The sequence below is a fragment of the Myxocyprinus asiaticus genome, chromosome 30, assembly GCF_019703515.2.
Source record: "Myxocyprinus asiaticus isolate MX2 ecotype Aquarium Trade chromosome 30, UBuf_Myxa_2, whole genome shotgun sequence".
Classification (NCBI taxonomy): Eukaryota; Metazoa; Chordata; class Actinopteri; order Cypriniformes; family Catostomidae; genus Myxocyprinus; species Myxocyprinus asiaticus.
In genome coordinates this window covers 43,924,027-43,950,175 of record NC_059373.1, presented here as the reverse complement: position 1 = coordinate 43,950,175, position 26,149 = coordinate 43,924,027, and the positions used below count along the sequence as shown (strand labels likewise).

Sequence of the window (26,149 nt, the reverse complement as noted above, 5' to 3'; positions counted from 1 at the left end):
CTTCAAAAAAAAAAGTTTTTTTTTCTCTCTTCAAAAACATTTTTTTTTCTCTTAAAAAAAAAAATGCATGCAGTACCAACCTTGGCCACCAGGTGCCACTATCAGTAAACATGTAATCTTATGCTTTTACTGCTTTCTCTGTTGCTATATAGCCGAATAATACATTTATTATTTATTTAAGGGTTTGCAAACCTTAATCAAGACAAAATCAGGTTACATATGTTTGATATGGCATTCGTTGTCGTGTAACAACTGGCGTTAACGAATGCCATATCAAACATATGTAACCTGATTTTGTCTTGATTAAGGTTTGCAAACCCTGAAATACTGATAGTGGCACCTGGTGGCCAAGGTTGGTACCGCATGCATTGTTTTGAAGAGAGAAAAACAAAAACAAAATTTGAAGAGAAAGAAAAAAAAAATTTTTGGAAGAGAGAAAAAAAATTAAGACTTAGGCTCAGGAAGGAACTGAGACACTGTTATTTGTTTTTTTTTTTACCGTTTTTTTTTTTTTTTCACCTTGCGGTTCAGAACTTCCGTATACCACAGCTGGGACCCAAAACATAAAAAGAGAGGTAAAAGATGACCCATGTTGGTTGCGCAAAAATAAAATAAATAAACAGTAGGTGGCAGTATGTGCCTAAGGTGCGGAATACGCCAAAAGCCCAAAGAAGAAGAACACGAACACCAACTGTACTACCAGAGAGCATGACGTGTGCAAGTTCTTTTCTGTCTTGGAGCGGTGCGGTGTGCAGTAGCAGCAGCAGCAGCAGCAGCAGCAGCAGCAGATCCATGTAAGTGACGAAACTAAAAAAAAAAATCTTGAAACATCGTTTAAATAAAACATTCCATTTTGTATACGCTTATTTAAAATTCTACCCGTACTTATTGTACATGGGAACATGAGCGATGATCGTGATGATCAGATACTAGCACATGATCTGTCCATGTGTTCACGATTTCCCCCACATGGCAAGAATGAAAGACACTTCAACAAAAAACACTGTATTAAACACTGCGCGCTCAATACTTTAAGAATTAACTAACGAATGTGCTCAAGCGTTTTTAACTAAATTGACTTTTCAAGTCACCACAAACGTTTCTCCTTTAATAAAATAGTTGTTACTGTTGTAAAATAGTAGATTATTATAGGATGTTCTCTAAACCAGTGGTTCTCAACTTTTTTCACTCCAAGGCCCCCCATTGTTGGAGAAAATATTCAAAGGCGCCCCCCCCCCCCCATGTAGGCTATTAGATATATTATAAGATATATCTATTATAAGATATTTCCTTAACTTGTGATTCCAGAAGTATCTAGAACTTTTTTTTTTTTTTTTTTTTTTTTTTTAGCATTTTCAGTAAGTTGAATTCTAATAATTATATAAAAATGATAATAATCTATCATATTTTAAATAATTATATGATATCTTTAGTCACAAGACTTTCTCCTGGTCTCCACCCTCATTGCTTTCCAGTGCCTGTAATGTCTCTTTACAGCTCTGTTTTTCTATATTAAAAGTGCAATATGTAATATTTGGTGTACTAAAGCATAAAATTCTCATATGTTATCAGAGATTTAGGAAACATGCTAAATTGGAATACTGGCTTCTCAGAAAACAATGCTACAGCCAGTGTATTCTACTTTGAAATGTCCGTTCTGGGCCGAAATTTCTGTTTATGTTTTGGCCTGTGTGATCTCGCCCACTGTCCATTTCCCAATAGTATTTTGACACCCCGGGATGCAACAAGTTATCGGGAAAACACAGCACGCTGCAGCCATGTAAGCCAGCAATACATCTAACTAACATTGACAGAGTTATAAAATATCCACATGAGCTGGTTTGTAGTTTGCAAACATATACATTAGCTGATCAACTTACAAGGCTCGTCGCTTGCCATTGTCAGTTTGCTCGTTCCTGTTGCGTGTCCTTAACCTGGCAACCCACGTGAGCTTCCAGTCTGGGGAGGAGGGGGTGGGGGAGACAACTCAATCCAATATTTTGAATTTGTACTGCAGTACCCATTTTAAACACTTGATATCAATGTTATATTTTGCTCCTTTAAGCGAGACTAGAGTCACATCCTGACATCACTCATTGTCCTGGTGTGCTAGAGTACTCGCATAATAAACTCTCTGCTTATTCATTGGCTGCTGCTTTCCATTGCCCAGCCAATCACCAGCTCAGAAACATGGCACACGGTTTGGCCTACTACACAGCTGCATTCCACTTCACTTTAAACATCCATTCCACTCGTTAACTTCCCTAAGCACTTCCCCTCTGGGAATCCTCAATGCCATTTTGGAAGTCTGTTCCATTTCATTAAGTGGGCGAGTGAAGTATCTGCTGACAGACCCTCAACCCCTCGATTTTGAGAGAGGGAGCGAGCGAGCCTACTCTGATGTTTAGGCAACTCCATATCCCACATTGCAACTCGATTGAGATCACAGCAGATCGCGCTTCATCAGCACCCACCCCACACAACTCTAATGTATGATGGAAGTGAAGTTAGGTCAAATAAGCAGTTTATAAGAGTTCTATTGAGATTTAACAGCATTAAACTTGTAGCTACCTTAAACTCACACAGTCAATTGCAATGTTACCTTTTTTTTGTTTATATAAAACTTGATTAATCCTTTCTAAAAATAACTTCTAATAAAAAGGTAATATACAGTATATATACATAAGCATCTAAAATTACAACTAAACTTTAGCTGAACCTGTGAATGCATCAATCTCTGATGACGTTGTTTTCTCAGGTGCAAAAAATCACCAAATAATTCCACAAAATGACATCAGTCCTATTGCAAGAGCGATAACGAGCTCCAAGTGGTCAAGAGTTTCATCTGTTCCATTGCACGGGTTCCTCCGGTAGTGGGCACTCGCACAGTGTAAACAAAGAGATACATCTGAGTCCATGCGATGGAGGGAAGTTAGCGAGGGGAGGGAGTGCAGTGGAACGCAGCCCTGGTCTCTTTGACACAACCTTTTAGACTGGTTAAAACTTAATACACAATTGAACTTAAAGGTGAAGTGTGTCATTTTTTGGGAGTGTTAAAGGGTGAATCTCATGAAGAGATGTCCTGGTCAAAGGTGGAACAAGTCGACATTAATTTTTGTGGTTATCAACATTATGCCATAAATGCTGTCGATTGAGCTTAACTTGTACTGAACCCGGAATATTCCTTTAAGTATTCTTTTTTTATAGTGTAGAACCTTATTTTATTTTCTCTAAACTGATTTTTGCTTTGTTTGTGTGTGTGGACCAATTAGTTTTAATCTTCCCTTCTTTCAGGATTACATGAAGTGAAGAATGTCAAGTACCTTCCCCATTGTGCTGGTCACTAAGTATTTCTGTAAAGTCCTGAACATCTTACCAGTGATGATAATGGCAAGAAAGTGATGACCGTGTGCAACAACAAATTCGTTTGAAGTCATCCATCCTCACTGAGAGAGACACTAATGGTATCCAGTTTGTGTTTCTTATTCAAATATACATTCATTTCTTACTGGATACTTAGTTGTACTCAGTAGTTTGACAGTTAAATTATTATGGTTGTAGAAAGTCCCATTTTTAATGAGCGAGACTAGAGTCACATCCTGACATCACTCATTGTCCTGGTGTGCTAGAGTACTCGCAGAATAAAACTCTCTGCTTATTCATTGGCTGCTGCTTTCCATTTCTCAGCTAATCACCAGCTCAGAAACAAATATCCCATTCATTTTATTTATTTTTACCATTTAATGTATTTCTAGAAACTAAAAAACAACTGCTTTGTTGACTTCAAACATGCTGTTTTGCTGTTCATGTCTGAACTGACTGCAGGTGTTTTGTGATCATGATGATGGTTGTGCTGGTACGGTCAGGAGACGGCTGTGGATGTTTCCCCTCCAGAGTCAACCAGGTACCAACTCACAAGTGTGAAATGGACACTGAATTTAAATGCTAGTAGAGAATTAGTGACTTTCCTAAGACAAGCTACTGCTACTGCTCATCTAAACAAACATGTAACAGTGAGGATTTAACTTCAGTTTGTAACTCGTCCTCAGGGATGTGATGACAGACACTCAATCCCTCGATTTTGAGAGAGGGAGCGAGCGAGCCTACTCTGATGTTTAGGCAACTCCATATCCCACATTGCAACTCGATTGAGATCACAGCAGATCGCGCTTCATCAGCACCCACCCCACACAACTCTAATGTATGATGGAAGTGAAGTTAGGTCAAATAAGCAGTTTATAAGAGTTCTATTGAGATTTAACAGCATTAAACTTGTAACTACCTTAAACTCACACAGTCAATTGCAATGTTACCTTTTTTTGTTTATATAAAACTTGATTAATCCTTTCTAAAAATAACTTCTAATAAAAAGGTAATATACAGTATATATACATAAGCATCTAAAATTACAACTAAACTTTAGCTGAACCTGTGAATGCATCAATCTCTGATGACGTTGTTTTCTCAGGTGCAAAAAATCACCAAATAATTCCACAAAATGACATCAGTCCTATTGCAAGAGCGATAACGAGCTCCAAGTGGTCAAGAGTTTCATCTGTTCCATTGCACGGGTTCCTCCGGTTGTGGGCACACACATCTAAACAAACACGTAACAGTGAGGATTTAACTTAAGTTTGTAACTCGTCCTCAGGGATGTGATTCTTCCGGATTAATCTGGAATTCCATTTTTTCCGACCTAAAAATGTGACCCTCATGAATTGTGTAAATCAGTTAAAAAAAAATAAAGGGGAGGGGTGTTAATATTTCATCGGGGTTTCATGTTATCGACAATGTCCTATTCAGTGCATTCTCTGTCAGCATTTTTCACCTAAACAGGTGTCATTCAACTTCCCTCGGAACATCTTCACTTGCTCAAACTTCACAGCTTCTGCGTCACGCGCACACTTTGTTGAGAGTGCTCGAGACGGAGGCTCATGATTTTCAGCATCAGGACTTCATTCAAGTCAGACAGGTTTATTTTAATTCATCAAGAGAAATAAAATGGTTGGATGTAAAACAGGTTTGGTCCGTTGCCACATTTGCTGACACGTTAAAAATCGCTAGCTGGGGGGGGGGGTCACGTGATGCACTGCAAGGAGTAACAGTGGGACGGCCGAGCTCCCCAATCTTTTTTGGCGAAGCCTGGATAATTATGCCCGATTAACTGAAACAAATGCTAAAACCGCTTCTTGAGAATGTCCCTGTCTGACTTGTGGTCTTTATCACAGTGTAACAAGAGAACTCTCCATTCAAAACCGAAAAAGAAGACGCCAGCTAAACAACCGGCACGAGCACTACGTAGCATGGTGTCGGCTAGTGATGTGGATGCACTAATAGCGAGAATCAGTGATGGGGTGATTGACAATATAAAACCTTCCTTGGATCAGAAAATAGATGAACTGTCCATTAATGCTATATGCGAGAAGATCACCTCAACGGAGAAAAGGCTTGGTGAAACCGAGAAACGGATCTCGGATAATGAAGATTTATATGAATGAACGTTTAGCCATAATAGAAAGCTGCCTAAAGTCTGCTCTCGAAAGACTCGAAGATCAAGAGAATAGATCACAGCACTGCAATATTAAAATTGTTGGCCTTCCCAAGGGTACGGAGGGGAGAAATCAGAAAGACTTTCCCAGTCAGAGTCTAGATTGATTGCGCACACCGCAGTCCGGCACAGCGTCACACAGACGAAGGTAGCAAGCCGAGGGTGGTCTACATTCGTCTGCATCACTTAGAGGATAAACATGTTATAATGCAGAAAGCAAGACAATTACAGTGGCTCATGTTCAAAGACGCTTGAATTCACATCTTCGAGGATTTCACTGTGGGTGTTCAGTCTAAAAGACGAGAGTTCGGCGAGGTGAAGAATAGGCTAAACGAGCTTGGCATTACATACGCAGTGATGTATCCTGCAACTTTGAGGATTTCTCACCAAGGGCGCACAAAATGTTTCAAGTCTCCAGATGCTGTGGCTGAATTCCTCAACAAATTGCCTTCAAGTTCACCCGGGGATTAATCTACATAATGCATGGCATATTCATGGACTTTATTGACAGGAAATGAGGTCTTGGGTTTGGGGAGTTCAAGTTTCTATCCTTGTTGCTTAATCAATGTTAGTGAGTGTTTGGGCAAGGAGAAGGCTGTCTGTCAGCTAATCATTTCATCAAGTTAATCATTTCATTTTGTTCTTAATGTTCTTGGGGTTTTGTTCAGTTTTGGGGCATATTTTTTCCAACATTATAACAGCTGAGAACGAACACGTCAAACCAGATGAGTATATACTTTTCAAATTTGAACCAATATGACTGTCTTCTATTAAAATCTGTTCTTGGAATGTAAAAGGAGTTAACCATGTAATCAAACGGAAAAAAAACTCTTGAATTATATGAAGGAGAATGTACAGATGCACTTGACTGATATAGAACTTGAAAAGTTGAGAGAATGTGTCGGCCAGGTACATTATTCTTCCTATTCATCCAACAGTAGAGGAGTAGCCATATTAATACACCGTAGTGGCCATTCACATTAATAAGGTGCGAAAAGGACAGTGATGGAAGGTTTGTCTTGATTCATGGTACTATTCTGGGGGAAAAATAACTTTGATGAATGTTTATGCTCCAAATTCTAAGTCTAATACATTTTGGCCACATTTAGCAACAGTGCTTGGGGAATATTTGTGTTACTTAACTATTGTAGGGGGAGCCTTCAATTGCTTAATGAATAACTTGTTAGACAGATCGCTTGCACAACAAACTGCCAGAGGAAGTAACCCAAACGCCAATTCCAATATAGAGCTGGTAAAAGACATGCTAAAAGATATAAACTTGGTTGATATCTGGCACACACTATACCCCTTAGATAAAGACTTTTTACTTTTTATTCACACCCTCATAATTCTTATTGTAGAATTTATTATTTTTTTGCCCCCCCCCCCCCCCCAAATCATGGGTTTACTAGACAATTGTAAAATAGGATCTTTTCATTTTCTGAGTTATACAGTCTGCCAGAGAGTTTATACCAGGCAAATTAATTATAAAAAAGAACAAGGATCCTGAGGACCCTGCTTCTTATCGCCCACTTTCATTGCTAAATGTCGATACTAAAATGTTGGCAAATGTTTTGGCATGTAGATTAGAACTGATTCTCCCCTCCTTGGCAAAACCGGATCAAACTGGATTCATTAAGAACAGGAACTCATTTAATAATGTAAGACGACTCTTAAATGTGATACATTTATGCTAAAAGAAGGAATTTAAAAGGTATGATAGTAGCTTTAGATGCGGAAAAAGCATTTGACCAGGTTGAATGGTCCTATCTGTATTATACTTTACGGCAGTTCAATCTGGGAGATGCATTCGTGAATTGGGTGAAATTGTTGTATTGTTCTCCGAAGGCGTCAATTCTGACTAATGGTTTTGCCTCCCCTTATTTTCATCTGGAAAGAGGTGCTCGGCAGGGGTGCCCATTGTCACCACTGTTGTTCGCCCTAGCAGTTGAGCCCCTTGCAGAGTTTATTAGAAACAACAACTTAATTTCAGGATTTACTCTAAATGATTAACAACATAAGATGTCGTTATATGCTGATGATATTGTTTGATACCTAACCAAACCGGAGATTTCTATTCCGGTCCTAACACAAGCACTAATTGATTTTGGACGCATCTCTGGGTACAAGGTTATTTGTCAAAGACAGAGGCAATGTCTATTGAGATGCATATAGACTGTTCTCCCCCATTTGAGTTTCCTTTTAAATGGGCACCAAAAGGGATTGTGCATCTAGGATTTAAGATTTCTCCTAATCTAACTGAACTTGTTAATCTAAATCTCCATAATATATTAAAGAATGTTAGAAATGACTTACAAAGGTGGAACAGTGTACCTGTTTCTTGGTTGGGACAAATCAGTATTTTAAAAATGAATGTTCTTCCAAGACTTCTCTATCCTCTACAATTGCTCCCAAATTCAATTCCTAATAGGACTTTTTGCGATATTGATAAAATGTTCACAACATTTATCTGGAGGTGTAAGAAAATAAGAATGAAGATCAGCAAACTCCAGCGGCCCTATGAAATAGGGGGTCTTACAGTTCCCAATGTCCGTTTCTATTATTGGGCAGCTCAGATGAGATATACTGCTGAGTGGTGTAAAGAAGATTGTCAATACGTGGCTTGATCTTGAAGGAGCTGATTCTGGTCCTCTGTCCCTGAAATACTTGCCATTCATCAATTTTAAATCAGTTAAACTGTCTAAGACAACTTTATGGTTTTTCATGCATTATCCATGTGGAACAATATAAAGACATGTTTTAAGTTGAATAAGCACTTTTCCCTCTTAGCCCCAATATTTCTTAACCCAGATTTTCTTCTGGCTTTGCAGGATAAGGCACTTAAGATCTGGCATAATAGAGGTATAACAATTTTAAAGCTTTTAGATGGAAAAATTATGCTGTCGTTTCATTCTATTAAGGAGAAATATGCTGTCCCAAATTCCCATCTGTTAGGTATTTAAAAATTAGGGATTTTCTATCAAAACATTTGACCAAATTAACCCCTTGCGATAACTTTTTGGAAGACCTTTTAACAAAACCCCCTGCTATTCGGTTTGTTTCCTCAGCATATTCTACTTTCTATAAAAACCTTCCCAGTGCGGCAGATGCAGTTAGAAGACAATAGCATCATGATATAGCTGTGGAAATTGATGACTCTATGTGGAGATCAGAACTGGAGAATTCTCAACATATCCTCACCAGTAATAAAGATAGAGGGACCCAATTCAGAATTTTACACAGGATGCACTGGACACCTGTGATAATGAGTAAAGTAGGTAACTTTTCACCACTATGTCTCAAATGTGGTACAGGTTTGGGTACTTATGTGCACATGTTCTGGGAATGTCCGGAGGTCCAGAAGTTTTGGGCAGAAATTATTTTAGAGATAGTTAAGATGTTTGGTCATCCTATTGAGCTCACATCTTTGCATTGTATATTGGCTCTTAAAGCTGGCACTGCGGATTAATCTAAACTGGTGCAGGTATTATTGCATGCAGCTAGACAGACTCATAAAACTTTGGATCTCCGATCAAAACCCAACTGTATCTATGTGGTTAGAAGTTGTATTGCAATATCTATCTCTGGAAAGACTGGCGGGAGTGGTACATCAGAGGGAGGGTCACTTGTTTAGAGTTTGGAAACCATTCCTGAACTGGGTTGACTCAGCAATGTTGGATTGGATAGGGGGACGGAGGTTTGGAGACTAATTATGTGATGTTTTCCTCCTTGTTCACATGTATTAAGATACTCTGGTTCATCTGGATGTATACAAGTTTTAATGGACTATAAACAGCAATGATATGTTATTGATCCCCCCCTAACCCCCCTTTTTTTGTAATCTGTTGGGTGGGTGGGGGGGATTGTGTTGCAATATCATGCTCTTGGTTCTGTTGTAATTGTGCATATAGAAAAAAAAAATCGCTAGCTGCAATTCCAGTGTTAGTGAAATTTATCTTCACAACTATCGAACCGTTTGTCTGTATAATCATAAAACATTTAAAAATGTTCAGTCTAGACGAATCCATGATTCGGGAAGCATTGACACCGCGGGTCACCTCACGTTTAATGACTCATCTGGAGCACAGTGTTTTGTGAAGAACATAAAGCGTCAACTAGACACGCACAGTTACAACCTCCTAATGCACCTGAATGGATCTATAAATAGATACGCTCTGCCTGTGTTTCACATGGGTCAACTTGATGACATCATTGTTCTGCAAGTGTTGAGTGTAGTTCAAAATGGCAAGTGGAGTAAACAAGCTGCTGATAGAGAAGCCCCCTGCGTTATTCAGGTCTCCTGTCTGGGAACATTTTCTTTTTACAGTCAGTTACAACAGCAATGGTCAAAAACATTTACAAAACAGGCACTGCTTGCAGACATTGCTCGACATGAGTGCCGTGTACTGGTAATACAGTGACGTAATCATTTACGCCTAAATCACTGGGGAAAGTTAGCGCACACAGAACCGCAGATGAGCCGAAACTGCACACACTCCCTTCCATTTTTAAACAAGCTTAAAACCATAAAGCGATTGGGGTGTTATTGCCAGCGATATGTTTCCCTACTCCGTTGAGGAAGATGTAGGATTTCCACGTATGATTTAAACACCCAATCTGCGTCACAACATCCCTCGTATCCATTTTAATAGCAAAGTTCCTTCTATAGTGATGTACAGATTCTGAATATTGAATGTATGTGCAGTAGAGTTTGAAATGCACTTTGTCGATGCATGTAGCATAATATTGCAGGTATCAAGTTAAAATGTTGATTTATTAGAGAAAAGGGTTTTTTAGTTAAAGACCCAGTGAAAATGAACCATGGTTTTACTGTAGTAATATAGTAGTAACCATGACTGCTGTCACCATAGCTTTCTTTGAAAAAAGCATGGTTTTGATACAATTAACCATGGTTTTACAACAGTAGTACTGTAGTTTCTGAATAGTAACCATGATTATGTTGTAAACATGACAGTAACCATGTTGATTTTGTGGTTACTATGTTTTTACTACAAATACTATAGTTAAACTATGGTTATTGTAAAACAATGATTTTTATTCAGGGCAAACCTGTTGAAGTGTTTGTTATCAAATAGAGTATTCTTTCTTTGGATTTGGCATTAAAAAAAAATTCTGTACATTTGCAAATACCGAACTGTACTGAAACCGTGACCCTAAAACTGTGATACAAACTGAACTGTGAGAAATATATATATATATATATATATATATATATATATATATATCGCAATATCCAATTACATCGGCAACCCCTGGGCTGAGGGATGAGTGAATATTCTTGCTTTAGTGATTTTGCATTGAAAATTAAATTGATTTAAAAAACGAAAAACTTAAATCAAATACATTTCTGTATGAATGTATGTGAATGTATTGTGTCATGTACATCTTTTTTGTACATGTTTCGTCAAATGTTTTTGAGTGTTCTTCTCTTGTCTTTCCTCAGCTCCAGAGTTCATGTTTTTTGTTCAGATTAATGAGATCTTTCTTCAAGTCACAAGACCTTCTCCTGGTCTCCACCCTCACTGCTTTCCAGTGCCCATAATGTCTCTTTACAGTTCTGTTTTTCTATATTAAGCGAGACTAGAGTCACATCCTGACATCACTCATTGTCCTGGTGTGCTAGAGTACTCGCATAATAAACTCTCTGCTTATTCATTGGCTGCTGCTTTCCATTGCCCAGCCAATCACCAGCTCAGAAACATGGCACACGGTTTGGCCTACTACACGGCTGCATTCCACTTCACTTTAAACATCCATTCCACTCGCTAACTTCCCTAAGCACTTCCCCTCTGGGAATCCTCAATGCCATTTTGGAAGTCTGTTCCATTTCATTAAGTGGGCGAGTGAAGTATCTGCTGACAGACCCTCAACCCCTCGATTTTGAGAGAGGGAGCGAGCGAGCCTACTCTGATGTTTAGGCAACTCCATATCCCACATTGCAACTCGATTGAGATCACAGCAGATCGCGCTTCATCAGCACCCACCCCACACAACTCTAATGTATGATGGAAGTGAAGTTAGGTCAAATAAGCAGTTTATAAGAGTTCTATTGAGATTTAACAGCATTAAACTTGTAACTACCTTAAACTCACACAGTCAATTGCAATGTTACCTTTTTTTGTTTATATAAAACTTGATTAATCCTTTCAAAAAATAACTTCTAATAAAAAGGTAATATACAGTATATATACATAAGCATCTAAAATTACAACTAAACTTTAGCTGAACCTGTGAATGCATCAATCTCTGATGACGTTGTTTTCTCAGGTGCAAAAAATCACCAAATAATTCCACAAAATGACATCAGTCCTATTGCAAGAGCGATAACGAGCTCCAAGTGGTCAAGAGTTTCATCTGTTCCATTGCACGGGTTCCTCCGGTAGTGGGCACTCGCACAGTGTAAACAATGAGATACATCTGAGTCCATGCGATGGAGGGAAGTTAGCGAGGGGAGGGAGTGCAGTGGAACGCAGCCCTGGTCTCTTTGACACAACCTTTTAGACTGGTTAAAACTTAATACACAATTGAACTTAAAGGTGAAGTGTGTCATTTTTTGGGAGTGTTAAAGGGTGAATCTCATGAAGAGATGTCCTGGTCAAAGGTGGAACAAGTCGATATTAATTTTTGTGGTTATCAACATTATGCCATAAATGCTGTCGATTGAGCTTAACTTGTACTGAACCTGGAATATTCCTTTAAGTATTCTTTTTTTATAGTGTAGAACCTTATTTTATTTTCTCTAAACTGATTTTTGCTTTGTTTGTGTGTGTGGACCAATTAGTTTTAATCTTCCCTTCTTTCAGGATTACATGAAGTGAAGAATGTCAAGTACCTTCCCCATTGTGCTGGTCACTAAGTATTTCTGTAAAGTCCTGAACATCTTACCAGTGATGATAATGGCAAGAAAGTGATGACCGTGTGCAACAACAAATTCGTTTGAAGTCATCCATCCTCACTGAGAGAGACACTAATGGTATCCAGTTTGTGTTTCTTATTCAAATATACATTCATTTCTTACTGGATACTTAGTTGTACTCAGTAGTTTGACAGTTAAATTATTATGGTTGTAGAAAGTCCCATTTTTAATGAGCGAGACTAGAGTCACATCCTGACATCACTCATTGTCCTGGTGTGCTAGAGTACTCGCAGAATAAAACTCTCTGCTTATTCATTGGCTGCTGCTTTCCATTTCTCAGCTAATCACCAGCTCAGAAACAAATATCCCATTCATTTTATTTATTTTTACCATTTAATGTATTTCTAGAAACTAAAAAACAATTGCTTTGTTGACTTCAAACATGCTGTTTTGCTGTTCATGTCTGAACTGACTGCAGGTGTTTTGTGATCATGATGATGGTTGTGCTGGTACGGTCAGGAGACGGCTGTGGATGTTTCCCCTCCAGAGTCAACCAGGTACCAACTCACAAGTGTGAAATGGACACTGAATTTAAATGCTAGTAGAGAATTAGTGACTTTCCTAAGACAAGCTACTGCTACTGCTCATCTAAACAAACATGTAACAGTGAGGATTTAACTTCAGTTTGTAACATCCTCAGGGATGTGATTCTTCCGGATTAATCTGGAATTCCATTTTTTCTGACCTAAAAATGACCCTCATGAATTGTGTAAATCAGTTAAAAAAAATAAATAAAGGGGAGGGGTGTTAATATTTCATCGGGGGTTCATGTTATCGACAGTGTCCTATCCAGTGCATTCTCTGTCAGCATTTTTCACCTAAACAAGTGTCATTCAACTTCCCTCGGAACATCTTCACTTGCTCAAACTTCACAGCTTCAGCATCACGCATACAGACAGACAAGGCTTTGCATGCCATGTCTGCGTTTAACAGCCTGCATTATCTGCTTCAGTCAGCACTGTATGAGCTAATGGCGCCATCTAGCGGCTATGTGCGGGAAAACACTGAGATGATAGCAGCATTATGAGATGACCCAGTGTTTGTCATATTACAATCCAAATCACGAAGCTTGTCAAAATGATGCCTTCCTAAATGTTGGCTGTAGATTTATAACTTCTGCGCTCTGTTTGGTTGGTTTTGTGCTGATCAACAATAGCTATGTGTTTGTCAAGAATTATTGTTAACACTTTACAATGAGGTTTTATTTGTTAATACTAATAATATTAAAGTATCATGAACTAACAATGAACAGTATTTTACAGCATTTATTATCTTTTTTTAATAATGGTTATATAAAAATGTTCATTGTTAGTTCATAGTGCATTCATGTTAACATACAACATTTGATTAAAAATTAATATGTTAAACATTAACAAAGATTAATAAATGCTGTAGAAGTGGTTTTAAGTGTTAACTAATGTTGATAGTCACTGCCTTGAATTTGCTCGGTACATTTTCTTGCGTTTTTGTGCTTAGCCGATCACATGCTTGGTCCTGCACCATTTATGCTATAGACATGAATGATATATCAAATCATAGCACTTTATTTAATCTTACATATTTATCAAAGCTGACCTGCTTCAGAAGTCCTCTGCTAGTCTTTGCATTCACATGATTACTTCATTTAGAAGCAATCAGTTGAAGTATGGCTGTTGCCTATAAACTCAACATACAAACAGGGTTCGTGCTTGAATTTGGCTTTTTCAGATGTAAGTCCTGGAAAACCCTTGCAAATAGCCATTTTTACCAAGAGGTGCTTAAGTTCTTGAATTATAGAAAATCGTAAAATACACTGCTTAAATCATTTAATAAATGAAATGTATCTATTTTCAGAAAAACACGATGGCAGACGACTAAACCACTGCTGAAGCAGCACTTAGACGGCGCTGTCACGTGGCACCTGTTACTTTTGGCTGCACTGTTCAGAATGGGCCAATCACAATTAATTGTTACTGGATGATTTAAAAACATGTTTTATAGATACTGCTGTGGCGGATTTCACAAGTATGAATCAGTTTTAATTAAAAATGACTCTCCAGAGTGAAAAAATTAGATTTGAATGCAGATCAGTGGAGGATTCAGTTTGAGAGTTGTCTAGCACCTCCTTGTGTAATTAATTAATTTATAATTGTATTTATTTATCACATATTATACATTTGCACATATACAGTGAAATTCTTTTTTTTCACATATCCCAGCTAGGCTGGGGTCAGAGTGCAGGGTGATCAGTAACCCAGAGCCTTAACCGCTGAGCTACCACTGCCCCTGTAAAGTGTCCCTTGACTTTTTTAGTCATGAAAAAGCTTTCAAATAGTGGGGGAAGAAAAATTTAAAAAGGTATAATTCTATAACCTAAACTTTAATGATATGAAATGTCTTGACTGTTTTGCTAATTTTTTAGAAAATATATTTGAAATTGTCAATTGCCTGAAAAAAATCCTTGTCCCTTTCATCTGGTACACCACTTTTATGACTATGTTGTACTTCTTTTTAATAAAAGAATTGGTGCAAGGCTGAACAAGTGACAAAATGATAATAATTTAAATAATTAAAAAAGAATGTTTGTACCTTGATTTCATGGCATTGGTTTTATCAATGTTAACCTTTTTTTACGTTTTAAAAATTTTTTTAAATACAAAAATTTGTGGAAAATAAATGTCAAAGTTCATAGGCTGCTTAAATATGCATATAGTGATTTTTCCCAGCATAAAAAGTTATTAATCCACATTTTAACTAATATTTTCACACAAATATTTGGTGTTGTACCCTACTGAGCCCTCATTCGTGTTAACTTGCTTTGTTCGTGAAACAAAATTAAATAATAAAAGAACAACAGCCAAGTTGTCCTTTATGAATAAAAATGAATGTCAACATGTTACAAAATGTTTACCCTCAGTGTTTATTGTCAAAAACTGGACTGAACGGAAAATTTCAATATTTTATTTCACATGGTTTTCCCCCAAATACCCCCCAATACAGTGCTTCAATGTGAAATGTAGCTTGAATGTGAAAGCTTCAAAGCTTCCATGTCAAACGTCACTTCACTTGAATTCACTTCTACGGTAGTTTTTGCTCAAAGGTTTCTGCCGCATTTGTCATTTTGGGGGCGTTTTTGCCTAGAGCCGTGGTTAATTTCTGTGCCCGGTTGCATAAAGAATCTGAAGTGTAATTTTCCCTTCAGATCACCCTGAAGTTTTCCTTAAACTTAAGGGTGTTGCAGGAAATAACCCTTAAGTGTTACTTAAAAGTTTTTATAGGGGTCTGGGTAGCTCATCAAGTAAAGACAATGACTACCACACCTGGAGTCAAGAGTTAGAGTCAGGGCATGCTGAGTGACTCCAGTCAGGCTTCCTAAGCAACCAATTGGCCCGGTTGCTAGGGTGGGTAGAGTCACGTTGGGTTAACCTCCTCGTGGTCGCTATAATGTGGTTCTTACTCTTGGTGGGGCACGTGGTGAGTTGTGCGTGGATGCCGCGGAGAATAGTGTGAAGCCTTTACACGCTAGGTCTCCGTGGTAACGTGCTCAACAAGCCACGTGATAAGATGCGCGGATTGACGGTCTCAGACGTGGAGACAACTGAGATTCGTCCTCCGCCACCTGGATTGAGGTGAGTCACTACACCACAACGAAGACTTGCAGCACATTGGGAATTGGGCATTCCAAATTGGGGAGAAAAAAAAAAGAAGAGTTTTTATAGGTAAAATGTCACAATCCCTTACGATTAGTGGTCGACTGATATGGGGTTTTTAATGGCCGATGCCAATATTCAGAGAACAGGGTGTCCTATAGACCAATACAATGCCAATATATCACACAGTTTAATATAGTAAATAACAAACATAAAATTGCTAAAAATAAATAAACTCTTATTTAGCACTATATTTACTCAATTTCATACAAAAATAAAAAATATTGTATTTTTAATGGTAGATGGCAGTTTCTTCTGATTTCTGTTTAGTCTTCAAATTTTAGTAATTTATTTGCACATGAAGAAATGAATATATTAGGAATAAGGAAGAAATGCTACACAGTAGTCCAGCAACCATGGATGGCATGTCCACGTCAGCAATCGCATTTTCTGAAAAAAATACAGAATCAAACCAATTGTACATACAGTGCGTAGTGAATAAGACATTTAATTATAGCGCACGTGACATGCTTTTACCTTGGGCTGCATCCAAAATTGTAGGCAGCTGACTTGCTACCTTGCTGTCTAATCAGTTAATGGCTTAACTGATATCTGTTTTGAATGAATGGAACTCTTAAGAAAACTGGTCTCTGAACAGTTTGAAAAGCACCTTATTTTCATCGTGCCTCTGTATATAGCCTCTGTGGCAGCTTTTTCCTGGTTTCAGACGCAGCCTTGAAGTTGCACTCACACGTGCGTGCGGCTCCAGCGCGAGCCTCAATCTCCTGACGATTTAAACGGCCTGGATTGCCTGCTTGGATTGTCACTGAGTGACCATCATGATTTGTGAATGATAGGAACTTTTGATCCTGATCCTGAAGTTTTTGATTCTGGCTGATAGAATACGTGCTTTAGAGGTAAATAAATGAGCACTCCACAAGACAGATGGTATATATGATATTAGTTTTATTGATATTTGCCTTTTTATCATTTCACAAGACAGTTAATAGTTAGAGGGAACTGTGCTGCACACCGGTCTATTATTGTAGTAACACGATGGCACGTAACAACAAAAAATCGAATCAAATCACTTTATTGTCACACAGCCATATACACAAGTGCAATGGTGTGTGAAATTCTTGGGTGCAGTTCCGATCAACATAGCAGTCGTGACAGTGATGAGACATATACCAATTTACAATAACATCAAATTAACACAGCACAATTTAAACATCTGATATACACATAATTACACTCAACAATATACAAATAATAACATACACTGTACAGTATACAATACGCACTATATAGTTACACATTATTCAATAAAAATAAAAATATATAAAAGTATATATCGTGTATATATAGAATGTACAGTATTGTACTGTATTGACATTCAGGCTGTCGGTTGATAGTCAGTTGTTAAGAGAGAATATATATAATAATAATATAATTTATGACAGTCCGGTGTGAGATATAAGAGTAAGGGTAATAAAGTGCAGTGCTGATGTATTTTGATCGTGGGAGATCAAGAGTTCAGAAGTCTGATTGCTTGGGGGAAGAAGCTATCATGGATTCGGCTGGTGCGGGTCCTGATGCTGCGATACCGCCTGCCTGATGGTAGCAGAAAGAACAGCCCATGGCTCGGGTGGCTGGAGTCTCTGATGACCCTCCGAGCTTTTTTCACACACCGCCTGGTATATATGTCCTGGGGGGAGGGAAGCTCACCTTCGATGATGTGTCTGGCAGTTCGCACCACCCTTTGCAGTGCTTTGCGGTTGTGGGCGGTGCTATTGCCGTACCAGGCGGAGATACAGCCAGTCAGGATGCTCTCTACAGCGCAGGTGTAGAACCGTGTGAGGATGTGGCGGTTCATTCCAAACTTCCTCAGCCGTCTCAGGAAGAAGAGGCGCTGATGAGCCTTCTTCACAACGACTTCAGTGTGGACGGACCATGTGAGTTCCTCAGTGATGTGGACACCCAGGAACTTGAAGCTGCTGACTCTCTCCACCGGTGCTCCATTGATGGTGATGGGACTGTGTTCTCTGTCTTTTCTTCTGAAGTCCACCACAAGCTCCTTTGTCTTACTGACGTTGAGGGAGAGGTTGTGCTCCTGACACCAGTGTGTCAGGGTGTGCACCTCCTCTCTGTAGGCTGTTTCATCATTGTCAGTGATCAGACCTACCACCGACTTGTCATCAGCAAACTTAATGATGGCATTGGAGCTATGTGTTGCCACACAGTCATGTGTGTACAAGGAATACAGTAGTGGGCTGAGAACACAGCCCTGTGGGGCTCCAGTGTTGAGGGTCAGTGATGAGGAGATGTTGCTGCCTATTCTAACCACCTGGCGTCTGTTTGACAGGAAGTCCAGGATCCAGCTGCACAGCGAGCTGTTTAAGCCCAGAGCCCGGAGTTTCTCATCTAGCTTGGAGGGCACTATGGTGTTGAATGCTGAGCTGTAGTCTACAAACAGCATTCTCACATAAGTGTTCCTTTTTTCCAGGTGGGAGAGAGCAGTGTGTAGTGTAGATGCAATGGCATCATCAGTGGAGCGGTTGTTGTGGTAAGCAAACTGCAGTGGGTCTAGAGAGAGAGGCAGCACAGAGCAGATGTAATCTCTGATTAGTCTCTCAAAGCATTTGCTGATGATGGGGGTCAGAGCAACAGGATGCCAGTCATTTAAGCAAGTTATTTTTGATTGTTTTGGAACAGGCACAATGGTGGATGTTTTAAAGCATGTGGGGACTACAGACAGAGAGGGAAAGGTTGAAAATGTCTGTAAAAACACCAGCCAGCTGGTTCGCGCACCAAACGAACCTTGACTGGTTGTTTACATGTCTCAGTTGCTTCACGTGCAAGCAGGTGATTCTCAGCACCCTCAAGAAAAAAATCATCGTCCGACGGCAATAGTTAAAAAAAGTCAGAATAAGCGTCAACGATATATCAGCCGACCACTACGTACGATTTGCCTCAAGTATTTATTTTTTTCTGAAGTACGCCCTTAAAAACCGTTAAGTGTTGCATAAAGCCCCTTCACTGCCATTTTCCTAAATATTTCTTGGGGTTAGGAAAACTTCACCTTAAGTATAGGTTAAGAGTTTCAAGATTTCTAAAAATGAAGAAATTGAAGAGTATAGTGTGCCCAGGTTAATTTTTCGTGATAGAGAGAACCCAGTTTAGACCATTTTGGGGGTAGAAAAACTGTTGCAGGAGTACAGATTTGAAGGTTACGCAATGTAAACTGTACAGATGGATGCGTTCAAATCATACCGCAAGTTCATTTGCGATATATTGCAACTTTTTATATATATCCTACACCCCTACTGACCACCACTAATATTCTTAATTTGGGATGGCAGTCAGTTCTCTGCACAGTTATACAAGCATCTTAATGTCTTTCAAAGGTGTCTTTCCCAAAAGGGCACTTGCCGGTCGGCTGTAAAAGCAGAATCCTCCATTAATTGGTCTCCATGTGAAAGGATGTTTACACAGGAAATATGTGTACACAAAAGATTGTTCCTCAGATACAAATGGAAATCTACCTGTGTTTCCTCCAGAAAATGAATTTGAAAAAATATTTATGCAGTAATCATAAACGATTGTGACTGGTACATCCTGAAAGTGCTGTGAAAACTAACAGGGGACACGTTACAATGCCGCTTATGCGCTGCTTCAGAAGAGGTCAGACAATTTACACATTAATTATGATACTCAGTAACTTTAATAGAATAATATGTTTTTATTTTAATTTTTAAGTATTTTCTATGTGGTAAAATTGCCCAAATGTTGAGCGGGACATTTCTGATCTTCTGAAAGTTGGCAGAGACATGTCGTGAATTTTATTACGGTAAAACCTGGTTCACTGTAGTAAAACCCTTAACGGTTTCCCTTACCTAAGAGAAGCATCTAAGGGATTAAATGCCACACCCTCAAGTCATTCCCTCAGATAAGGGGAAATCACCCTTTAAGTGTTATACTAAAGGGAAAAACTTAAGGTGCTTTATGCAACCGGGCATTGACCCTGCCAAGGGAGGTGTGCAATGCTTTTGTATTGTTTGTAAAGTCAATTAAAAAGTAATGTAGGTCTGTGGAAAGTAGACTTTGTAAGCTTAGTTTAATATTGAAAATCTGGTTCTGGAACAATGAAAATCCATTATAAATATACAAATTATTGCATTTCGCAAAACTGATAGTTTAAACAAAGAGTGAAATAAACCATTTCAATATTTAGTACGTGTAAAGGATTTCAATCAGTTTTTTTTTTTTTAATTTTATTTATTTTTTAATCGACTGTCCCACAGTTGTGGTTACATTTTCAGCACAACAATTTTACCCCTAATGTTTTTTTTTTTTTTTTTTTTTTAAGTTAGTGTACTTGTTAATAAAGTGTACAAAAGTGACAGTGAAGAGCATGCTTGAGATGAAATATGAGACCAAACAAAGAAAAATCAAGTGAAATATCAGTTATGAGCTGAAGATTTTATTGGCCATCATTTCCAATCAATCTGTGATTTTGCCAAATTAATCAGTATAAAAATATTTAATTGTGTGTATTAAGGATACATAAAATGTTAGCAATGAAATCAGCCATAGCAAGACAAAGGAGTCAGCCATTTTATATGAAGAAAAAAAAAAAAAAGGTTAATGTCATTTTCATCAGCTGCATTTCCAGCACAGAGTTCTATTAAACGCAATACAGACTTGCTGAGATTTGCTGGAAATTTTCATGACTTGAAGAAAAAATAAAGACAAATCTTCTGATGCATGTACATACACCAATTCAATTGTGTGGATAATATTTTAACAATACTTTCTAGAAGTTCAAAGTGTTAAAGTGCCTGAAGTTATATACACCGATTAGCCACATTAAAACCACCTACCTAATATTGTGTAGGTCCCCCATGTGCTGCCAAAACAGCGCCAACCCGCATCTCACAATAGCATTCTGAGATGACATTCTTCTCACCACAATTGTACAGAGCGATTATCTGAGTTACCATAGACTTTGTCAGTTTGAACCAGTCTGGCCATTCTCTGTTGACCTCTCTCATCAACAAGACATTTCCATCCACAGAACTGCCGCTCACTGCATGTTTTTTGTTTTTGGCACCATTCTGAGTAAATTCTAGAGACAGTTGTGTGTGAAAATCCCAGGAGATCAGCAGTTACAGAAATACTCAAACCAGCCCATCTGGCACCAACAATCATGCCACATTTTTCCCAATTCTGATGGTTGATGTGAACATTAACTGAAGCTCCTTACCCGTATCTGTATGATTTTATGCACTGCTCTGCTGCCACATGATTGGCTGATTAGATAATCGCATGGATGATTGTTGGTGCCAGACAGGCTGGTTTGAGTATTTCTGTACTAATATGTTTTTATATATATACTGTATAATGCTCCCGTGACATTTAAATACAAAATGACTTATTTCTAAGAGTTTGTTACAAATCCAAATGTGTTTTAAAAAAGTCTTAAATTTAACGATGAAACCTGCAGAAACATGGAGGCATCTGAAATGTGCGTTGCTGGGGATTGAGAAACACTGGCCTAGACTTTAAGGGCTTCTTTACAATCATAATGTAGTAATGGCACGAGGAACATGTATTATTCGTTATTTTGCCGCCATAATTATTTGTGTGGATGATTAAAGCGAGACTAGAGTCACATCCTGACATCACTCATTGTCCTGGTGTGCTAGAGTACTCGCAGAATAAAACTCTCTGCTTATTCATTGGCTGCTGCTTTCCATTGCCCAGCCAATCACCAGCTCAGAAACATGTTTCTGTTATGACCTTGTTTTTAACTTATTTACTTTGAGTTTATACAGCGTGTGTATTGGGGGACTTATAACTGTTGTACTGTGTTGTTTCAGAGATCATCTGACTCTTACGCCATCAAGAATACATGCTGGGAAGAGACACAGAGTTACAGATAAACATCTGGTGCATTTACAAAAATAAAATCTACTTAATTTACTTCCGCCACTGTCATTTATTCATGATGTATGTGTACTGTCTCTGGCATCAAAGAATACACTACACATGAGACTGATTAACAAAATAATACATGTTACAGTCTTTAATACTTGATTAAAAACAGATACACTAAATACAAAGTGTAAACATTTTAACTTCACAAGCTACTAATCTCAGATTACTGTATATCTACTATATATATATCAAGACAAGGTTTTCAAAACATGGGGGAAAATGTATTTCATAATATTCAGGGCATTAAATAGAACAGTGTTGTATTAAAAGTATAACTAGGAAACATCTCATCTGTATCTAGCGGTTTATGGGCAAGCAAAGTTTAGTCCAAGACTAAAGTGGTTTCAAAATACTATTCATAGTGCAATGCATTCTGTGAAACATTAGCACTCAAAGCACAGAATAAGGGTGAATTTCAACAGAAACCTCTAGAAGGCATGAAACTCATCAAGAAAACTACATGCAGTACCAGCTGTAAACGTTGCATTATCATTTATTTGTTTTATAGTCAATATAATATGATCAGAAAGAGACAAACGCATAAGAGGAACACAGGACACAACAACTGGACAATTGCTGACTGTCGCAAACCAGTTATAACTGGTCTAAACCACAGTTTCTGCCCCTAAACCTCACTGAACGGACTTGTATGTAGATAAATGAAGTGACGCAGTGAATATGTGTTGGAGTCTCTAGTAATGTAGTTTCTTGTTGACGAGCAGACAGAGGGAGGACAGAGCACCCCCCAGTTTAGAAGCTTCACTGTAAGCTGTGGGCAGGAGAGTGTAGTCTGTCAACCTCTGGAACGTCTGAAAGACATAAACACATCTTTAGACAAACAGAAAATATTGGGCTGTCTATCGATTAAAATACAATTTAATTAATTACATGATTGATAAAATCACAATTAATCATCAATATTTGCTGTAAAAAGCCCCTAAATAAAGATAATTCAATATGTAAATCAAGATAATTATATATGAATATTAGATCACATATTTTAAAGAATTATGGCAGATGAGTACAGCCCCATTTGAACGACATTGGTGTCGATAGTCTCTATTTCTGAGACACAAGTGGGCGTATCTACTGATGTTGCTCTAATGTTATTTGTGGACTGTACGATTAGGTAGGCCTGTTAATGTCTCTAAATAGTGGGTTAAAATACAGTGATAATCTGAAATATGATTTGATTTGAGTATTTTGAAATGATTCATAATTATTTAAAAAAAAAATGAAGACACAAATGTAAAGGGACAATTTGCACTATTCAGGAATATACACTTGGTGACCACTTTATTAGGAACACCTGTACACCTACTTATTCATGCGAATATCATCAGCATAACAATGAAAATTAATGCCAAGGGAAGCACATTCAAGAAGAACTGTAGAGGACCTAATACTGAGCCTTGTGGCACTCCATATATAATGTGTTTGATCTGACAGTTCCTTGTTTATACAAACAAAGTGGTAGCAGTTACATAAATAGGACCTAACCCAGATTAATGCCATTACACAAAAGCCAAGATCATTCTCAAGCCTGTCCAAGAGAAAGTCATGATTATGATCACTCACCGGTATGCTATTTGGACACTCCTCTACGGTGGGATGCAAGAGATAGTCCACTTTAGCTGGACCTCTGATGTACACACAGTTAGCAGCCATATCCTCCTGTACTGACAAGATCTCATAATGATGATCAGTCAACTGCTCCATCATCTGTTACAACACAAACACACTCAACACTTACAGATGGACTCTTTGAGAAGGGACGTGTGTTGATAATAGTAATAGACTGATATACAATGCATTCGTATAGTATTCAGACTCCATTTGTTTCACATTTTGTTGCAGCCTTATGCTAAAATGCTTTAAATAATTTTTTTCACATCAATCTACACTCCATACCGCATAATGACAAAAGAAAAAAAAGATTTTTGATAACTTTAAATGTATTAAAAAGAAAAAAACTGAAATATCACGTTGACATTAGTATTCAGACCCTTTGCTATGACACTTGAACTTTAGCTCAGGTGCATCCCATTTCTCTGGATCATCTTTTAGATGTTTCTACACTTTGACTGGAGTCAACCTGTGGCAAATTCAACTGATTGGACATGATTTATAAAGGCACACACCTCTCTATATACTGTAAGGTCTCACAGCTAAAAACCAAGCCATGAGGTCTAAAGAACTGCATGCAGAGCTCAGAGACAGGATTGTGTCTGGGGAAGGCTACAAAAAATTATCTGCTTTGAAGGTTCCCAAGAACACATTGGCCTACATAATTCTTAAATGGAAGAAGTTTGGAACAACCAGGACTCTTCCTAGAGCTGGCTGCCCGGCCAAACTGAGGAATTGGGGGAGAAGGGCCTTTGTAAGAGAGGTGGACAAGAACCCGATGGTCACTCTGGTTGAGCTCCAGAGATCATGAGTGGAGATAGGAAAAACTTGCAGAAGGACAACCATCACTGCAACACTCCACCAATCTGGGCTTTATGAAAGAGTTGCCAGATGAAAGCCTCTCCTCAGTGCAAGACACATGAAAGCCCGCTTGGAATTTGGGAAAAAGCACCTAAAGGAGTCTCAGACTGTGAAAAACAAGATTCTCTGGTCTGATGAAACGAAGATTGAACTCTTTGGCCTCAATTCCAAGCATCACATCAGGAGGAAAACAAGCGCCGCTCATCACCCGCACAACACCATCCCAACGTTGAAGCATGGTGGTAGCATCATGCTGTGGGGGTGTTTTTCAACAGCAGGGTCTGGGGGACTGGTCAGGGTTGAAGGAAAGCTGAACACAGCAAAATACAGAGATATCCTTAATGAAAATCTGATCCAGAGTGCTCAGGACCTCAGACTGGGTCATAGGTTCACCTTCCAACAGGACAATGACCCTAAGCACACAGCCAAGACAACGCAAGAGTGGCTTAGGGACAACTCTGTGAATGTCCTTGAGTGGCCCAGCCAGAGCCCGGACTTGAACCTAATCAAACATCTCTGATGGCTGTCCACCGACGGTCCCCATCCAACCAAACAGAGCTTGAGAGGATCTGCAGAGAAGACTAGTAGAAAATCCCCAAATCCAGGTGGGCAAAGCTTGTCGCATCATACCCAAAAAGACTTGAGGCTGTAATCACTGCCAATGGTGCTTCAACAAAGTACCGAGTTAAAGGTCTGAATACTCAAGTCAATGTGATATTTCAGTTTTATCTTTTTAATAAATTTAAGTTATGAAAAATCTGTTTTTTGCTTTGTTATTATGGGGTATGGAGTGTAGATTGATGTGAAAAAAATAATAATTTAAAGCATTTTAGCATAAGACTGCAACATAAAATGTGAATAAAATGAAGGGGTCTGAATACTTTCTGAATGCACTGTTGATTTGTATATATACCGGTACACACACACAGACAGACATTTGGATATCAGAATCATTATCAATCACTGAAAAACCCATATCGATCTAGTTGAACTCTAGAAATCCACTAGTTAATAATGTGATCTATAAAGACATGTAGAGATCTTATGAGATCATGTGTATTTATGTAATTATGAAATAGTGAATGATCATATACTGTTTAAAGCACTATACAATACAGCTTTAATAGAACATATTTTTACAACAAACACATTTATTATAATGCATATCTGATTTGTACTGTTGAGTTTCAAGTCATACTCCCTCTAATAATGTTACTGTACAAGTGCTCACTCTGAGTGTTTTTTTGGCCCCATCACTGTTGCTGATGATGATGGTATCGGGGCCACCCATCGAGCAGATATTCTTCAGTCGAGAGCCTCCACACACAGGCACAGTGGACACAGCAAAGTCCTGAACACACAACAACAAACCCTTATTTTTATTTTCTTTTGCTGTTTGTTAATCACTATTGCTCATACACATACAAACCTCTAACTCGTCCAACTACTGACATGAACGATACCTCAAATGAAGCAGCTTGTTGAGGAAAGGTGGACTATTACTTTGCTACATTTTCTATTTTCAGAACAGAAAACATCTGTTCCACA

The 26,149-nt window shown here is 38.4% G+C and overlaps 1 protein-coding gene, 1 long non-coding RNA gene and 5 other non-coding genes across 10 annotated transcripts in view; 6 read left to right on the top strand and 1 right to left on the bottom strand.

Annotated features, from left to right (window-relative positions):
- Window positions 1–705: 705 nt before the first annotated feature.
- Window positions 706–22,104, top strand: LOC127421075 (uncharacterized). The gene is made up of 6 exons (XR_007893926.1): window positions 706–794; window positions 3,295–3,464; window positions 3,826–3,904; window positions 12,373–12,542; window positions 12,904–12,982; window positions 21,997–22,104. It is a non-coding gene; the product is annotated as an uncharacterized LOC127421075 (long non-coding RNA).
- LOC127421680 (small nucleolar RNA SNORA3/SNORA45 family) lies at window positions 2,064–2,194 on the top strand. Its single transcript, XR_007894045.1, has one exon. It is a non-coding gene; the product is annotated as a small nucleolar RNA SNORA3/SNORA45 family (small nucleolar RNA).
- On the top strand, window positions 3,580–3,711 carry LOC127421683 (small nucleolar RNA SNORA3/SNORA45 family). Its single transcript, XR_007894048.1, has one exon. It is a non-coding gene; the product is annotated as a small nucleolar RNA SNORA3/SNORA45 family (small nucleolar RNA).
- LOC127421679 (small nucleolar RNA SNORA3/SNORA45 family) lies at window positions 11,143–11,273 on the top strand. Its single transcript, XR_007894044.1, has one exon. It is a non-coding gene; the product is annotated as a small nucleolar RNA SNORA3/SNORA45 family (small nucleolar RNA).
- Window positions 12,658–12,789, top strand: LOC127421682 (small nucleolar RNA SNORA3/SNORA45 family). The gene has a single exon (XR_007894047.1). It is a non-coding gene; the product is annotated as a small nucleolar RNA SNORA3/SNORA45 family (small nucleolar RNA).
- LOC127421681 (small nucleolar RNA SNORA3/SNORA45 family) lies at window positions 21,773–21,904 on the top strand. Its single transcript, XR_007894046.1, has one exon. It is a non-coding gene; the product is annotated as a small nucleolar RNA SNORA3/SNORA45 family (small nucleolar RNA).
- A 71-nt stretch (window positions 22,105–22,175) lies between the features above and the next one.
- Window positions 22,176–26,149, bottom strand: part of ddah2 (dimethylarginine dimethylaminohydrolase 2) — a 17,854-nt gene continuing 13,880 nt past the window's right edge. For all 4 annotated transcript variants that reach the window (XM_051663806.1, XM_051663805.1, XM_051663803.1 and 1 more), the window contains exons 4-6: window positions 25,833–25,952; window positions 23,693–23,836; window positions 22,176–22,923 (exon numbers count right to left, since the gene is read on the bottom strand). In XM_051663806.1, coding sequence (XP_051519766.1) covers window positions 22,807–22,923; window positions 23,693–23,836; window positions 25,833–25,952 — 381 coding nt within the window. In that variant the 3' untranslated portion in view covers window positions 22,176–22,806. The remainder of the gene's footprint in view (window positions 22,924–23,692; window positions 23,837–25,832; window positions 25,953–26,149) is intronic.